This window comes from Cebus imitator, unplaced genomic scaffold, assembly GCF_001604975.1.
Source record: "Cebus imitator isolate Cc_AM_T3 unplaced genomic scaffold, Cebus_imitator-1.0 Scaffold138, whole genome shotgun sequence".
Lineage (NCBI taxonomy): Eukaryota > Metazoa > Chordata > Mammalia > Primates > Cebidae > Cebus > Cebus imitator.
The window spans coordinates 3,635,536-3,654,512 of NW_016107453.1; the positions used below are offsets into that span (position 1 = coordinate 3,635,536).

Genomic DNA, 18,977 nt, shown 5'->3' on the forward strand with positions numbered 1-18,977 from the left:
ACTTGGCTCAGTGACATTGTCCCACATATGTTGAAATAGATAACTGGGCTGTGTTTGGAAGAAGATCTAGGTCGGGGTCCCCAACTTCTGGGTCGCACAGCAGGAGGTGAGTGGCTGCCAAGTGAGCATTACTGCCTGAGCTCTGCCTCCTGTCAGCTCAGCAGTAGCATTAGATACTTGTAGGAGTGCGAACTCTATGGTGAACTGTGCATGCAAGGGGTCTGGGTTGTGCGGTCCTTATGAGACTCTTAATGCCTGATGGTTGAAACAGTTTCGGCCCATCTGTGGAAAAAATTGTCTTCCATGGGACCCATCCCTGGTGCCAAAAAGGTTGGGGACTGCTGATCTAGATGATCTCTGATGTGTTTTTGTATTAAAAATAAGAAATTGTTCATTCAGCAATGTGTACTTGTGTTGGACCAGCTACTCTGTTATACCTGTTCTAATAGGTATGCTTGGGTTATGGCAGAGAACAAATCAGGCAAAGTTGTGACATTTAAGCAGAGACCTAAAAGGTAAGGTATTAGCCGGCTAAAGAGTAGAAGTCCAGATAGTGGGCACAGTGTATGTGGAGGCCCTGAAATCGGTAGGAGCTTGGTGTTTATGGAGCATGAAAGAAGAGGCAGTGAGGCTAGAGAATAGCAAGAGGGGGGCAATGGCTTGACTTTAAGTCTGGATTAATGGATGGAAAACCCAGCTACATAGGACTTGAGGACATATTAAGGATTTTGAAGTGATCATAAGTCATTTATTTGGAAGACAACATAGGATTTTTGTTATGAAGAGACTGCATTGGAGGGGATCAAGAGGGGCTTTAGGGGTTTAAGGCTTTTGTTAATATTATCACCATTAATAACAGCTAATACTGTTTCCTTACTGTAGACCCAGCACTGTGCTGTAAACCCTTTTCCCTTATCATCTCATATATACTTCAGAACATCTCAGTGAGGTGGTGTTCTGTTTTATAGATGAGGGAACTGAGACAGTGAGGTTAAGCAACTTGGCTAAGGTCATATAGCTAGTAAGTTGCAGAGCTGGGATTTGAACCCGGATAATGTAAGATTCTAAATTCGGAGACTCTAAATCCTGAGTTGTTTGCCATGGGGCCTGTTTTTTTCAGTGCGTAGATGATGGGCCATTAGGGGACTTGAAATTGAATGGATCACAACGGGGATTTTAAAAAAAATTGAATAGAAAATATCAGACTACATGCATGTAATAAGCATAAATATTGACATGTGAAACTTTGTTTTTCTTTTTATTTTGTATAACTATACTTGTACATTTGTGAGCTTGTGAGCTGTTACAGAAGGTTAAACAGGATTTGTCAGGCAGGTGCTGATGATGGCTTGGATTAGAATTGTGCTGGTGCAGGTGGAGAGAAGTGGACCTCAGTGTTAAGAGGTAGAGACAGCAGGACTCCGGAAGCAATTAGATAGAGGTGCCCAGCTGAGGAAGAAATGAGGAATGAGTCCCAGATTTATTGTGTGAAGAGCATCAATCATGGTGCATGCTGTATTCAGTCCACTTTAAGGGAGACTGATCCTTCTTAGAGGGGTCCTCCTGGGTGGCTGTTTTGCTACCTGAATCTCTAGTTTCTTTCACCTGCAGCTGATAGGACTTGGGGTTGGCATCTCACCCAGGGGCAGCAAATCTGTAAGCTGGCTGTGAACCCATGAGATGATGTGTTACCGAAAACTGCCTAAATAGATGTTGAGCAGAGAGTAAACTCTGTCTCTGGAATTTGAGGTGAATAGTCAGCCAACTGGTGGCAGGATGAGAAGCTATGGGCCACAGATGTATGTAGTTGGGCTACTAGCAGCTCTAGGGTAAAGGTGTAGGAATTATTTGTGTGGAGTCACCTTGGGATCTAAAGAACCTTTAGGTTTCAGTGTCTAAGGCCCAGAGTCATCCTCTTTCTGAAGCTCAGGTTCAGTTTTTTTTTCTTGCTTTCTGTGTGGGTCTATTTCCTTATTCTGAAGCATAACCTTTTAGTAATACCTGGTTCTCCGCATTACTGCAGTGAGTCTTCATACTGTGCCTTCAGCTAGTACTAACTGGAGACAGAGTGATGGAATAGTTAAAAAATGTCTGGTGGCAATTCCCCTTCTTTGTCTTATTGGTCTTTTGATGTTGGCCAAGATGCTTTTCACTGAGCTTGGTATCCACATCTGTAAAATTGGGATGATAGAGGAGCATCATAGGGTTGTTGTGAGGCACTAATGATAGAAACTGTCTAGCACTTAGCTCAGTGCCTGGTGAAGAATTAGAGCTTAATGATTTGCCATTAATAGTTGACATCTTTAGGACAGTCTCTGGAGAGACTTAAGTGTGTTTGTTAAACTATGGGAAGGAGCCAGCATAGAGGGAGACATACATATGAGACAGGGTGTTAAGACAAGGTATTGGGTCCCAGAGAAGCAGGAATGGCATGGGATTAAGACAGTACATTACAGATTGTTTTCAGCAGAAGAGGGAACCTGGTGGAGGTGGTAGGAGGAGTATTTTTTTCTGATGTTGAGTCCCAGTTATGGTGATTTACCAGGAGAGATGCTGATATCAGGAGGAGAAGGGTGGCAAGTTGGAAAGCTGTTACAGAGAACATAGCAAAAGACAGGGATATAACAAAAAATTGGTAAACAGTACTGAGAGCCTGAGACTGCACATTGTGAATTTGTAGTGACACCAGTCTGTGTGTTTCTACAGTGTTTTCTGGCAGTGCTGTGTTCAAAAGAATGATGAGCTACAAAAGTAAGATTAGTATAGTTTAAAGGGTGTGCATCCCAAATATCAGGAAAGAATAAGGAGCCTGGGAGCTTGGGTACAGGGACATAGCAGGAGGTCAGCCATGGAGTCCAGCTTGGTTGGGAGGGCATTGTGGTCTGGGCAGGGTGTGTAGTCTTGAAGAAAGAAGAGGGCAGTGGTCTCTGTGTGGTGCCATCCCCCAAAAATACATAACTCTTTTGATTCATGGTTTTCCCTATTATTCTTAACACTAATTCCTTGTTGATAACTGAAGTATTAAGACTAACTGCTAAAAATAAATTTATATTCTTTTATGTGCCCAAACTGGAGTTAGAGCTAGTGTTTAATTTTGAAGTTACCAGTGATTTCATGTGGTATGCTGAATCAGTAAATAAGTTGTGATCCTTAACCTTAAGGTAATGTTTAACTGCCAAATGGGGGATTTTAATTTTCATTGACTACTTCTGAGGAACTTAATATTTCAGATATACTGAGGACTTTAAAAAGAAACACTAGGTGGAAGAGAATTTTTAAATGCTTATTTATTTTTATTTTTTTAATTTTTTTGCAGCTAAAACAGCCTGTCTTTGAGGTAAAATTCACCCATAATGTGGGTCTGGTCCATCTGAACTTCAGTAGTCCTTACGTCTTCTTTCATTTTTGCCTGGAGTGTGTGACAAATCTGAAAGCAGTACCATTTACTCACTCACTGACCATTTGAGGGCTTCCCATGTTTCAGGCAATAAGGTGTCAGAAGACCAGAAGTGAATGATGCAGGGATGATACCATGAGGCATTACACAGATAAAGGCCAATAAGCTCCTCACAGTATCATCTTTTCCGACCATAAGATGCTGGAAGAAAATATTAGAACTCTTTTAATCTTACTTTGAACGTCTGTGTTTCTCAGAACATGCATGTTAGGATAGTAGCACGTGTCTGAAAAATATAGATAAGCATACATGTATTGGGGGTACACTTCTTTTTGCTAATAGTGTGTATGTGATCAAAAAATATTTGGAGACTATTACATGTTAATATGTATTTAAAAATAAATAAAATTATTATAACTTTTGCTTGTTTTTAGCATCTTGAGAAAAGTTTCTGCATGTGTTAAACCATGTTATTAATGAGGTAGTTTTACTTGCCTATATTTGTAGTGTGAAGTAAATCTTACTGTATAAAAAGACTTATTACCAAGATCTGGCTTGACATGTTTGTCATTTTTTTCTCTGTATTGGAGGAACTTTACCTTTTGTAGAACAGTGTCCCTTGTTATAAAGCACTAAATTCACTTGCCATCTGTCAGATGTTGAGGAATGGGACATGGAGAATGTGGAACAGCACATGCCTGTTTTAATGTCAGTCTTATCCCAAAGTGTGACCTCTGGGGACCTCGCTTCTCACCTCTCTGGCTGTCTCTCCTCCCTTCTCTCCCTCACCTGTCTCAAAAACAATAGAATTGGAATGTCCCCAGAAATTCCCTGCTCCCATCTGTTTGCTCATAGTAGGTGGTTTCTCCGTGTGAAATGTCTCACTTTCAGAGAGCCATGAAATTCTTGGTTCAAAAAGGTCATCCTTCCCTCACCTCAAGAACATTTTCCCTAAAATTAGTTAGAAAAACTGCCATCAAGAGTCTATTTTAAATGAAGTATATTGAATAAATGCTTCTAGGTTGTTCCTCTGGAGGTTTTTATTTTCATTTTTGTTTCAATGAGTATGTACCTTATTCTATATTTGACAGTCATTTATTAACAAGATGTTTTTTAAGTGAAATCTTGCATGTGTGTTTGCAGGTTGATGACAATTAGAAGCATGCTTTCCACTGAACTTCCTGACACCATTTGTTATACAGAATGTCTCTGAGTGAGAACTCGGTTTTTGCCTATGAATCTTCTGTGCATAGCACCAATGTTTTGCTCAGCCTTAACGACCAGCGGAAGAAAGATGTGCTGTGCGATGTCACCATCTTTGTGGAGGGTCAGCGGTTCCGTGCTCACCGGTCCGTGCTGGCGGCATGCAGCAGTTACTTCCACTCGAGAATCGTAGGCCAGGCTGATGCAGAGCTGAGCATCACTCTTCCAGAAGAGGTGAGAGATCCATGTTTCTGGTTATTTTAATCTACTTCTACTTAAGTTTTTTATGGTTCATAATGTTAAAAATAAAGCACAGCCTCTTTGTTAGGTGGTTGTGGAGTATTTCCTATTTCCCAGGTTCTGTAGCAACCCATTTTTTTAAAATAGTTTTTTTCATGTAAAATCATTAATTTTGAATGTTGGTTAACAGTGTTTATTGAGCAGTTGGATATAACATAACACCCACTGTTATGTTATTTTTGATGAAATGACCAAATCAGGGTATACCCAGTGGATTATAGGTAATTGGAAAAGTCATGATTTTGAGAGTCCATGCTGTATGACATTCTCTTTCTAGGGGCCCTTTCCTGTGATCAGCAGCTGTAGCTAGGTATATTAGCCTGTTCTCACAGTGCTAATAAAGACATACCTGAGACTGGGTAATTTTTAAAGGAAAGAGGTTTAATTGACTGACAGTTCCACATAGCTGGGAGGCCTCACAGTCATGGTGGAAGACAAAGGAAAAGCAAAGGGACTTCTTGAGAGAACTTGTGCAGGGAAGCTTCCTCTTGTAAAACCATCAGATCTCCTGAGACTTATTCATTATCATGAGACTAGCATGGGAAAGACCCGCCCCCATGATTCAGTGACCTCCCATTGGGTCCCTCCCCTGTGGGAATTGTGGGAGCTACAGTTCAAGATAAGATTTGGGTGAGGACACAGCCAAACCGTATCACTAGGTTTAGGGTTCTATAAAACGTCCATTTTCCCAAGACATCTCCTATGAAAAGTAGTCACTCTGTAAGTGTTCTCTCTGTCTCCTCTTCTTTCTTTCTTGACTTTGTCTTTATGTATTGAATAGAAAAAAGAAATAGTCTTGCGTCATTTTTATAGAGCCTTGTTTTTACATACATCTTTTTCCCTGGCCTGTTGTGGAGCTCAGGCTAATAAATATTTGGGTCCTTGTTAAGGTACTGCCTTTAAAAGGAGCTCTTGTTTGGGTGGGGGTGTGCTGACTGTGTTGACTCAGCAGCGTCCCTTGCTTTATTTAGTTAGTAACTGCTATTAGCAGAGTATCAAGGCCGTGGGATTGAGGCACAAATAGAAGTTAGGAGGAACGGAGAAAGAATGTAGAAATTCTTTGTGTATCATAGGTCTGTGTGGGATGTTTCAATTGGATACAGTTGTATAAACTGTAAACTAAGTCTACCGTTTAACTCGTTTAACTCGTTGCTGTCCATTCATACTTCTGTGAAATTGCAGCTACAGTTTTGGGAACAGATAGATTGTCTGTCAGATTTGTGGCAGAGGTCAGGGTCAATGGTACAATACCAAGAAAATGGTTAAAAAAAAAAAAGGCCAGTCTATGGGTAGCTATTGTTTTAAAAAAGAACAACACATTTTATAATGGAGATAAATTAATTATGGTTCATATTTTCAAATTATTAAATGAGACTTTCCAAGTAAAGCAGTTTGATTCATGGATTTAGGAGGAAAGGTGTGTGCATACATTCATGTGTGTGTGCATCCATTCATTCCTTCTCTAACGTGTAAATCAAAAGTTTTCAAATATTTGAAGTGTTCCATTATAGTGACAGAGTCAAAATACCGTATAACTCACTGTCCTAAAGACCTTTTTAGATTATTTTAACTTATTTAAAAATTTTACCCAGCACTTTGGGAGGCCAAGGCGGGCAGATCACGAGGTCAAGAGGTCGAAACCATCCTGACCAACATGGTGAAACCGCGTCTCTACTAAAAAAATACAAAAATTAGCTGGGCGTGGTGGCACGCACCTGTAGTCCCAGCTACTCCAGAGGCTGAGGCAGGAGAATTGCTTGAACCCAGGGGGCGGAGACTACAGTGAGCCGAGATCGTGCCACTGCAATCCAGCCTGGCGCCTGGTGACAGAGTGAGAATCTGTCTCAAAAAAAAAAAAAAAAAAAAAATTTTTTTAATTAAAATTTTTATTGAGTGTGTTCGCGTTCTCAAGAGGAACAGAACTTTCAGGATATATGTATATGTGAAGGGGGAGTTTATTAAGGAGTATTGGCTTACGTGTTCAGAAGGTGAAGTCCCACAATAGGCCACCTGCAAGCTGAGGAGGAAGGAAGCTAGTAGTGGCTCAATCCGAGTCCAAAAGCCTCAAAAGTAGGGAAGCCAACATTGCAGCCTTCATTCTGTGGCCAAAGGCCCGAGAGCCCCCGGCAAACCACTGTTGTAAGCCTAAGAGTCCAAAGGCCAAAGAACCTGGCATCTGATGTTAAGGGTAGGAGGCATCCAGCAGGGGAGAAAGATGAAAGTCGGAAGACTCAGCAAGTCACCTATCCCACCTTCTTCCTCCTCTTTTGTTCTAACCTCGCTGGCAGCCGATTGGATTCTGCCCATCCATATTGAGGGTGGGTCTTCCTGTCCCAGTCCACTGACTCAAATGTTAATCTTCTCTAGCAATGCCCTCACAGACACACCCAGAAACAAGACTTTACAACTTTCAATCCAATCAAGTTGACACTTAATATTAACCGTCACATTGATGTTTTCATGTACAGATGTAAGAAATTATGCAGAGTTCCTTTTCACTTTGTCTAGTGTCCTCCATTGATAACGTTTTAGAAAATTATAGTATTGCAACCAGGATATTGATTCCATCTCCCATAGTGTTCAGATTGCCACAATTTTGCTTCTACTAATGTGTGTGTGTGTGTGTGTGTGTGTGTGTGTGTGTGTGTGTGCGCGCGCGCGCGCGCACGTGAGCATTAAGTTCTATATAATTTTATCTCCTGTGAAGGTTTGTGTGTCTACTACCATAGTTGAGATACTCAGCCAGGTGTGGGGCTCACTCTGGTAATCCCAACACTTTGGGAGGCTGAGGCAGGCGGATCACTTGAGGTCAGGAGTTCAAGACCGGCCTGGCCAGCATGGCAAAACCCTGTCTCTGCTAAAAATACAGCTGGATGTGGTGGCAGGCACCTGTAATCCCAGTTACTTGGGAGATTGAGGCAGGAGGATCCATTGAACCTGGGAGGCGGAGGTTGCAGTGAGTGGAGATCGCACCACTGCACTCCAGCCTGGGCGAGAGAGCGAGACTTTACCTCAAAAACAAAAACAAAAAACAAACAAACAAAAAAACTGAACTTGCCAACACACAAAGATTCCTTGTGTTGTCCTTTTATAACCACAGACATCTGTCTACACTTCATGCCCTCATTCCCTTGCTCCCTTCCTCCATTCCTAATTTATGGCAACCACCAATCTTTCTTCCTTTTCTAAAGTTTGGTCATTCCAAAAATGTTATATAAATGGAATCATGCAAGATATTACTTCTTAGGATTGATGTTGTTTGACTTAGTTGAGATTATCCAGGTTGTGTGGTATCTGCAATTTATTCCTTTTTATTGCTGAGTAATATTCCATAGTAGGGATGTACCGTGTGTGTGTGTGTGTGGGGGGGAGCTTTTTACCTGTTGAAGGAAATCAGGCTAATTCCAGTTTTTGGCTATCACAAATAAAGTTGCTGTAAATATTTGTGAACTGGTTTTTGTGTCAACGTAAGTTTTCATTTCTCTGGTATAAAAGACCAGGAGTGCAGTTGCTGGGTCATATGGTAGTTGCATGTTTAGTTTTATAAGAAACTACCAAAGTTTTTTTTTTTTTTTTTTTTTTTTTCCCAAAGTGCCTGTACCATTTTATATTCCCATTAGGTGTGTGTGAGTGATTTAGTTTCTCTGTATTCTCATCAGCATTTGATGGCATCACTGCTTTTTATTTGAGCATTTAAAAAGCCTAAACATAGTTTAGCATGTTTTTAACAAGATCACAAATATTAATAGTATTTTGACCACTCTTAGAAAGACTCAGTGGTTTCAAATTAATTCTGTACTTTTAACCCAGGATGAGGCTTTCTGTGTACTTCAGCTGGTTTCATTTTGCAGAGGCAGGTTTAATGTACATGTACAAGTTTCTACTTAAAAGTTTTGTTGGCCTGGCGCAGTGGCACATGCATGTAATTCCAGCACTTTGGGAGGCTGAGGCAGGTGAATCACCTGAGGTCAAAAGTTCAAGACCAGCCTGGACAACATGGTGAAATCCCATCTCAACTAAAACAAAAAAAAACTTCGGGGTGTGGTGGCAGGTGCCTGTAATCCCAGCTACTTGGGAGGCTGAGGCAGGAAAATCGCTTGAACCTGGGAGGTAGAGTTTGCAGTGAGCCAAGATCGCGCCATTGTGCTCCAGCCTAAGTGACAAGAGCGAAAATCTGTCTCAAAAAAAAAAAAAAAAAGTTTTGTTACCTCGAGTCTATGAATTTTTTATGAAACAGTGCTGAGGCATGATTTCTATAACTTCTCTTAGATCACTTTAAAAAACCTGAATCTTTAAAACTTTTACTATTAAGAATTTTTGACAGAAAGTTAATATTTACCAGTTACTATGCATTTACCATGGATCAGGACTTCTTTGTAACTGCTTTACAGATACTGTTTTATATCCTTAAAAATTCTGCTTTCGTAGCATGTAGCAGTTGGAATACAGTGGCCACATGGAGCTGGGCTAGCAATAGACTCACTATGTATGTGTAGCAGGTAGAATAGAATTTGAAGAATATTTTTTCAAATTAAAGTACCTATTTTATAATTATCACAAATAAGTTACACATCTCTCTATTCCTCTTCCACTTATCTTGTTTTTATGTACTAGACAGCTTTCAAATGATGTGTTTTGTTTTTATTTTGTGTATCAACAGGTGACAGTTAAAGGATTTGAACCTTTAATTCAGTTTGCCTACACCGCTAAACTGATTTTAAGTAAAGAGAATGTGGATGAAGTGTGCAAATGTGTGGAGTTTTTAAGTGTGCACAATATTGAGGAATCCTGCTTTCAGTTTCTCAAATTTAAGTTTTTGGACTCCACTGCAGACCAGAAAGAGTGCCCAAGAAACAAATGCTTTCCATCACACTGTCAGAAAACAGAGCTTAAATTTTCAATTTTGGACCAGAGGGATCTAGAAACTGATGAAGTGGAAGAATTTCTGGAAAATAAAAATGTTCAGACTCCTCAGTGTAAACTTCGCAGGTATCAAGGAAATGCTAAAGCCTCACCTCCTCTACAAGACTGTGCCAGTCAGACATATGAGTCCATGTGCTTAGAGAAGGATGCTGCTCTGGCCTTGCCTTCTTTATGCCCCAAATACAGAAAATTCCAAAAAGCATTTGGAACTGACAGAGTCCGTACCGGGGAATCTAGTGTCAAAGACATTCATGCTTCTGTTCAGCCAAGTGAAACGTCTGAAAATGAATGCCTGGGAGGAGTCCCGGAGTGTGGAGATTTGCAGGTGATGTTAAAATGTGATGAAAGTAAATTAGCAATGGAACCTGAAGAAACGAAGAAAGAGCCTGCTTCTCATTGCCCAACTGAAAAATCGGAAGTGAATCCTTTCCCCCACAATTCTTCCATAGACCCTCATGGACTTTATTCTTTGTCTCTTTTACACACGTATGACCAATATGGTGACTTGAATTTTGCTGGTATGCAAAACACAACAGTGTTAACAGAAAAGCCTTTGTCAGGTACAGACACTCAAGAAAAAACATTTGGCGAAAGTCAGGACCTACCTTTGAAATCTGACTCAGGCCCCAGGGAAGATAGTAGTCTTGCATCTAGTGACAGGAGTAGTGTGGAGCGAGAAGTGGCAGAACACCTAGCAAAAGGCTTCTGGAGTGACATATGCAGCACCGACTCTCCTTGCCAAATGCAGTTATCACCTGCTGTGGCCAAAGATGGCTCAGAACAGATCTCACAGAAACGATCTGAGTGTCCCTGGTTAGGTATCAGAATTAGCGAGAGTCCAGAACCAGGTCAGAGGACTTTTACAACATTAAGTTCTGTCAACTGCCCTTTTATAAGTACACTGAGTACTGAAGGCTGTTCAAGCAATTTGGAAATTGGAAATGATGATTATGTTTCAGAACCCCAGCAAGAACCTTGCCCATATGCTTGTGTCATTAGCTTGGGAGACGACTCTGAGACAGACACTGAAGGAGACAGTGAACCCTGTTCAGCCAGAGAACAAGAATGTGAGGTGAGCAGGACTGTATGTTTTTAATTCATTATTTTAACAATGATTACTTGGGATTTACTCTGGATCAGCTCCCTTTGTGTCATTAGGGTTATGATCAGGTTCAGGGAGTAGAGAGAAAGCTCATACAAAGTTAATTATAAGACTGTGTGATAGGGCTGGGCATGGTGGCTCATGACTGTAATCCCAGCACTTTGGGAGGCTGAGGCAGGTGGATCACTGGAAGTCAGGAGTTTGAGACCAGCCTGGCCAACATAGTGAAACCCTATCTCTACAGAAATTAGCTGGATGTAGTGGCAGGTGCCTGTAATCTCAGCTACTAGGGAGGCTGAGGCAGGAGAATTGCTTGAATTCGAGAGGCAGAGGTTTCAATGAGGCGGGTTCATGATACTGTACTCTAGTCTGGGAGACAGAACAAGACTCCATCTCAAAAAAAAAAAAAAAAAAAAAAAAAGACTGTGCAGTGAATACCAATGAAGTCTGAAGGACTTCTGTGATCAATTATTTCTAGTAGGTATATTTATATTAACCATAAAGTAGGTTCACACATCGGTCATTTAATTGTTTAAATCAAATGCTATGTCCCAAGAGGAAAAAGAATAATGATCCCGTGGTCATTATGCGATCAGTCTCGGAAAAATGCATCATGTATTTAGTCTTGCTCATTGTCGATAAGGACCTCTAAACCTGGGACATGTCACTGAGCAATGGTTTAACAGTGACTAATTGTGGGAATGTGGCTTCTAGTGGAGTAAAGTTTTCTTGGATCTAGTTTTAAATGGTCATTGATTTTTTTGTTTTTTAATTTCCTTTAGCCATTTCAACTATTGATAAATGTCTTAATTTAGCATGAGTTGCATGTAGCTGGTACGATATTAAAGCAAGCTTGATTTGTATATTATGTACATAAAAGTTTGTATTTGATAGCTCCTTTCTGTAAAATATTACTTGTAAGTCCAGTAATGACATGGGCCTGTTAGTTCCTTCCAAAAACGTATTATTTAAATGATTTTTAAAATATTTTATATGATTTTGCTTGCCTTTCAGTAGTTGAATTTTCTCTTTATAATCACAATTTACATTATTTTTAAAAATTATTTTTCTATTTTATCCATTGCATTTTTCCCTTTGTTGGGCTTTATTTTTTTTATTGTGGTAAGAATACTTAACATAGGATCTACCCTTATAACAAATTTTTAAGTGCATAATATGATATTGTTAAGTGTAAGCACAATATTGTACAGCAGATCTCTATAACTTATTCTTTTATAACTGAAACTTAACCCATCCAATTACAGTTCCCCATTTTTTCCTTCTCTCCAGCCCCTGGCAACCACCATTCTACTCTCTTGTTTCTATGAGTTTGACTGTTTTATCTGCTTTGTATGATTGAGATCATGTTGGGTTTACTCTCCTCTGTGTCTGGCATATTTTGCTTAGCATACTGCCTTCCAAGTTCTCTCTATTGTAGCAAATGGCAGGATTTCCTTCTTTTTATCAGGCTGAATAGTATTCCTTTGTGTATGTACACCACATTATTTTTTATTAATTCATCCATCCATGGACGTTTAGGTTGTTTCCATATTGTGGCTATTGTGAATAATGCTGTAACAAGTATGAGAGTGCAGGCTGGGCACAGTGGCTCATGCCTGTATTCCCAACACCTTGGGAGGCTGAGGAGGGTGGATTGCCTGAGTCCAGGAGTTTGAGACCAGCTCGGGCAACATGGCGAAACCCCGTCTCTACAAAAAGTACAAAAATTAGCCAGGCATGGTGGCATGTTCCTGTAGTCCCAGCTACTTAGGAAGCTGAGGTGAGAGGATCACTTGAACCCAAGAGGTTGAGACTGCAGGGAGCCATGATTGCACCAGTGTACTCCTGTATGACAGAGACTCTGTCTCCAAAAAACAAGAATATGTGTAGATGAGTGCAGATATTTCTTTGAGGTGCTGATTGCAATTCATTTGGATAAATATCCAGGAGTGAGATTGCTGAGACATACGGTGCTGTGATTTTTAATTGTTTGGGGAACCTTCATACCATTTTCCATGACGTCTGCACTGTTTTCCCACGGGTGTACAAGGATTCCAGTTTCTCCACATCCCATTCTTTGGCATTTTCTTTGGTTTCGTAGCTGTTAGATGACATGGCTTTGAAAGAGGCTTTCTTTTTTAAAAATAGCCTTGGCTTTGGAAGGAGATGGATTGGTGATTAAGAAGTAGTATGTATGCATGGGTTTTTATAGAGATTTTTATGACGTTATAGATGTAGCCTTTGGAATTACTATGAAAATAACATTAAAAATAAAACACTTTAAAAAATTTAAAACATTTTGTGTAACTAACATCTGTAAGCTTAAAAGGTAAGCTAAGTAGGTTGCCAGACTAACTGACCAGTATTTCATTTACATTTTTGATAATTACTGTAATTCAACTCATACAACTTTGTTTTTAAAAAATGTCTTCTTTTTCTAAAATTAAGTATGTTGAAATGACTTTAAAATATTCATAAGACTTTACTTTTTTTATATTGGTGATTGAAATGTGTATCTTAAGTGATTTTTATGAGACTACGATTTTCTTGATAGAAAAATAAATTTTCTAAAATGCTGTAGAAATTACTAACATAAGTATACTAATATCAAAGCAATGCTACATTCATCCAAATGATAAAATAGATTTTATTTTTGGGTTGAGTAAAAATGTGTGTGTATTAACATACAATAGAAAAATAAATTCTGTCTTTACATTTTACATATATCAGTATTTGTGTTAATATGTTTGATTTGCCGAAAAAATCTGCTTAATGTGTTTATCTTTTGAAATAGACTATAAATACAAATCAGATGATCAGTTTTTATTATAATGGATTACATAGAAATTGGGAATAGAGGTCTGTGTTTTCTTTAATGTAAAATAAGTTCTCTGAAAAACCTAGATGTATACCTTTATCTTCTTAGGTTTGAGTATAATTATAAAATACAGCAATAATTAGTAATATTTATTTCATATTCTAGGTAAAACTGCCATTCAATGCACAACGGATAATTTCACTCTCTCGAAATGATTTTCAGTCCTTGTTGAAAATGCACAAGCTTACTCCAGAACAACTGGATTGTATCCATGATATTCGAAGAAGAAGTAAAAACAGAATTGCTGCACAGCGCTGTCGCAAGAGAAAACTTGACTGCATACAGAATCTTGAATCAGAAATTGAGAAGCTGGTAGGTGTACAAGCTTCTTGTTACTATTTAAGTTTCACCACTTTCTTTTTTGTTGAGGAAATAGTTTTTAAATTTCTAGGTCAGATATAATTACATATTAATTTTAATATGTATCAATTACCATTTTATCATTTTTACCATGATATGCTATGATATGTAAAGCACTTTTTTTTAAAAAAAAGTTTTTCAAATTGAGAATGACTTTACTGTCTACTTAATCATTACGGGTTGAATAGATTAAAGAAATTATAAAGCACTTTAATTTCTCTGTTCTGTTTTGTGTCTATAAAAGCTAAAATTCCAGGTGTTAATTTAAATGAACTGTGGACCTGAATAATTTGTTTTGGTTGATAACAAAACCAGACCAACCAGGATCTTTCATCTGAGGAAAAAAATTCTGATAAGATATGGTGATATGAATTGAAAATTTTAATCTCTAATGAGATCCTAAGTGGGAACAGTGCTTGGTTTTGAATCTTATTTTCTACTCCAGCATCAAGACACAAATTAACTGAAAAATTGATTAGTTTACTCCTTCTGTTTCTTTTTTCAGTTGGCAGTTGGTGGAAGGAAGCATTGTATGAAAGAGGACAACTGTGATAATGCAGGCCAGCTAAGGCTAAGATATGATTAAAGATAGCAAGGAAACAGCTTAGAAGTAGTAAAAACATTCCTTAAATATTCAGTTTTCTGTCTTTGTTAAGTGGTGAAAGCTTAAAGTTGGGATTGTGGCAAGTTTTCAAGCATGAATATTCTAGCTATGGATGGCAATTAAACAGCAACAATTTAGGGAAGAAAATTGTGCCTTCAAGAGAAGTTGAAAAATAAAAATTTATTATTTCTATATTGTACATATACTTTAATTATATGAAAAGATAAAAAGTCATAACTTTTTATAACCAGATGAAGCATAACTAAATAAAAAAGGAGGAACCAGATGTTTTACAAATAGAGGCATGAGAGATGTAAAAACAAAACAAAACTCAGACACCTATATGATATTGCTGAATAGTTAAAATTGTTAAAACCAAAGAGGAAAAGTTTTGAATTCTATAGTACTTGGTACTTTTGGAGTATATGTCAGTAATACCTTTAATAAACACTGTTGGTGTTTCTTCCTCAGTTTCGAATTAAACCCTTATCTGCCTTCAGACAGAGTACAGCATTTTGAGCTTCAATTATTGTTCTGTGGCATAATACAGAGATACTTTTTACATCGTTAGGTTATGTGAAGCTATCTGAATGAAATCTACATAAAATTGTACTACTGGAGTTCTTAGTTCTGCTTCTTATAGTTCTTGATCTTTCATGTCTCCCAGTTATAATTTATAGCAGTTCGTAGAGTTTATCCAGTTTTCTTACTCCTCTAAAAATAAAAATGAAACAAGAATATTCTAGTTTATTTCATCAGTAACTTTATTTTACAAATGGATACTAAGCAAATATGTTCGAGAATAGCTATTATCCTTTAGAACTATTTCTTGGCTCAAAGGTTTTATTTTTTTGATTCAAATCAGACATTAGTTTGCTAGTTACTGACATTTTTACTAAATTTCAGATATCTAGAATGCAGAAGCTTGCTGTCTTTGGCCTTTCTGCTCCCTCTGCCTTTCCTTCTTAGGAGAGAGGTGGCAGATACAGTGGTTAAAATTGTGGGCTCTGAATCAGATGCCTAGTAACTTTGGGCAGGTTATTTACTTTCTCTGAGATTTGAGTTTCTCATTGGAAAAAATAGGATAATACTAGTTTCTACTTTATAGATCAGGTGCTTATTTTGGGGAATTAAGTGAGTTAATACATCTGAAGAACTTAGAACAATGCCTGGCACATAGTAACTACTCAATAAATATTACATATATTTATTATTATTATATTATTTATGGATTTTTAAATTTTCTCTCTCTTAATTGACCCTCTTCCTAATGTCTCCACCTAAACTGTAAACTCTGTGTGTGATATATTGCTTCTGTCATCATAGTAAGGCTCCTTTCATATGGTCAGTGGAGTAAGAGTGGTCAGTATCCTGTTTACCTATTACATTAATTTGAATTCTTTGGCTTCAAGAAACAGAGTCTTGAATGAAGAATGAATGAATGAATGAATGAATGAGTTTGTTGTAAGGAGATCCATACCTCTCATTTAGAAGCCAGAGAATGGAGCCAAGCCTCATAAATAACAGGGAGCAAGAAAGGAGCCCAGCAACTTCTCTCTGCACCCGCTTAGCTCTCTACCCAGAGAGTGGCTTTGTGTGCCTCTAAGTGCACGGGAAGGGTGGCTGTGGTACAATGCCTGAATAGTTTCCCTGTCCTCCAGGGCCTAAGCCAGAAACTAGCGTTTTAGTTAGTTCTGAATCCCCAAGGAGAGTATCTTACTGGCCTAATTGACTCAGCTATCCTTTTCTGTGACTAGAGAGCCAGAACAAAAGAGAAGAGCCAAGACCCTCCTTTCTCGATAGGCACAGCAGACAGCTGATAGTGTCTACTGCACCTAGGTAGGTGCCAGTCTGACTTCTGAAATAACCCCAGAGAAGTCGTATTGGAGTTTTTGTATCAATGTGACTCGTTTGTGTTTCATCTTTCTTCAACTCCCTACTCAGTCCTTCATACTACTCCCAGTTCTAGGTGTCTTTCTCAGATAAACAGAAAATGTGCTACGTATTATCTGGTAAGAATAACAAAGCTGGCTCTTCTAGAAGTAAAAGAATTTGACGTTTAAGATATTTATTATGGTAAGAAGTTTACTTGGACCCTGGTCGTTGGGTGATGTTACAGATCTTGTCTTTTGTAAACAGAGAAAACTAGGGGAGTTGCAGCCCAAGGTTTATACTTAGTGGCATGGAGAGTTGGGAATACAGAGGAAGGAATGTGAACAGATATTTGTGTATATTTTAATCTCATTGAGATGTTACTTTTTGAAAGTGACGTGGCTAATAGCAGTGTTCTTAATCTTTATAGTCTAAAGATTATAGCAAACATACTTCAGGGAAATTGCTTGTTTAATAATTAAACAGCCATTTGCACATAGTGAATGACTGGTTGACTTTAACATATAAATAGATTCAGTCTGTATTGCCCTGGTCTGAAAATATTCAGGTAGAGGGCCCTATATTTGAGTCAGTTTGGTCTTTGGCTACTGGCTGTTTGCCTAGAGAGCAATCTTGGAACTTTTTGCAGTTGGTCCTGTGGGTAGTAGACTCTGAATGGATCGGCACATGATAAAAGGGTTTGATTATAGTAGAATAATTTTTCTAAAATGTTTGCAAAGTGGGTTAGTATTATAATCATATATAAAGGACACTTTGTAGTCTCAGAGTGTTGGGAAAGTCAAAGGGAGATATGAGTTTGTATTGAGTAAATAAGATACTTCTCAACAAGATGTTCTATCAGAGTCTGATAGAACCTTTGAAGAAAGGTTATGTATTTATTTGGTGGAAAAATTGGTGGCATTGACTTTAACATTTATTTTGAATTTTATAGTATGTTAGAAGTTAAGCATTAATTTAGCATTTCTTTTACTATAAGGACTGAGTGTGCATAATATATAAGACACTAACATGACTTTTAAAACTATTAATTATAAAGTCTTTGGATTCAACTTCTGTTCATGTGCTTGGCTTATGAAGCTCTTGTCTATGTAGCTTTCTTTACAAGGTCAAAGTTTCTTTTTTTCTGGAAGATTAATTCAGTAGTTAGAAAGTATACATATGTCTGATAATGTTTTAACCTCAGACGTAACCCTGAAATGAAGGGAACCTCACTTTTTGTAGAAAAAAAATTTACCAAAATGTATTTCTCTTAGAAAGTTTCAAATATTGTTTTTGATATCAACTTGTAAGTGATCAGCAACCAGAATATTCACAAACACTTGTGCTCAGGGTTGAGGTGTTCAGACACCATTTTATTTCATTATTTTTGTCCATTATGATGGCACAGAAGTAAAACGACCTCATCTGTCCTTAGTGATTTGCATTTTGTGGTGAAGATTATATTTTATTAAAAATAAACCTGTTCTGTTCACAACTAGTCACATTTTACTGGCTGCTCTACCAAAGCGCACCCCGGTGGCCCTTCTGGAACCTGTTCTGTGTCATTCTGTGTTGTCCTTGAGCAGCATTTCTTGAAATGTGGTGTGTGTCCCATTGGGATCTTAGTTATCTTGGGCCCCTTAAAGGTGGTAGACATTTTTTAGTCTATCCCAGACCTGTTGTCAAGGCCCTGGACCATGCATTTTATACAAGCCCAAGATAAATGTTACGTACATTTTAAATTCTGAGAACTCACTGCACACGATAGCACTGAGATCAGATGGAGGCTTTGGTGGCAAATGACTGGAAAGGCTGCCTGGCCACCGAGTAGCTTTGTGGCCTGGGGCAATTGCTTAACCTCTAGTCCTCACATTCCTCCATTACTAATCTGGGATAAGAGTAATAGCCACCACAGGGTTGATGCAAGAATCTAATGAGGACAGGGATGGAAAGCTGTACTGCCCAGCATGTGTTCATGGCTCAATATGTATTGTTGTACTTTAAATAAAAGTGGTTCTCTATTCTTTCTGTAAGTATTTGCTGGTCACCCTACATGTTAAATGCTGTGCTTGGTACCAGGATGTCAGAAATCAGTAAGGCATAGCCCTCGTTTATGGTCTCATAGGGAGCCAAGTTCAAGTGTGTTCATTTTTTCTTGAGTTTCATGTCACCCCTCTCCACCTCATTCTAAAAATTTCAAGCTTTCAGAAACGTTAAATGAATGGTACAATAAACAACTATATACCATCAATGTAGATTCATTGATTTTTGACATTTTGCCACATTTGCTTTATTTATCTTGATCTTTCTCCTTCTGTCTCTGTATCTCTCAGTTTAT

The 18,977-nt window shown here is 38.3% G+C and overlaps 1 protein-coding gene across 8 annotated transcripts in view; it reads left to right on the forward strand.

Annotated features, from left to right (window-relative positions):
• The window catches only part of BACH1 (BTB domain and CNC homolog 1), a 47,068-nt gene that overhangs the window by 17,978 nt on the left and 10,113 nt on the right, over nt 1-18,977 (forward strand). For 7 of the 8 annotated variants that reach the window (XM_017541936.2, XM_017541938.2, XM_017541937.2 and 4 more), the window contains 3 exons: nt 4,541-4,834; nt 9,561-10,895; nt 13,909-14,115. In XM_017541936.2, coding sequence (XP_017397425.1) covers nt 4,601-4,834; nt 9,561-10,895; nt 13,909-14,115 — 1,776 coding nt within the window. In that variant the 5' untranslated portion in view covers nt 4,541-4,600. Of the gene's footprint in view, nt 1-4,540; nt 4,835-9,560; nt 10,896-13,908; nt 14,116-14,668; nt 14,774-18,977 lie in introns of all 8 variants that reach the window. The other variant, XM_037743255.1, reaches the window with a different exon arrangement.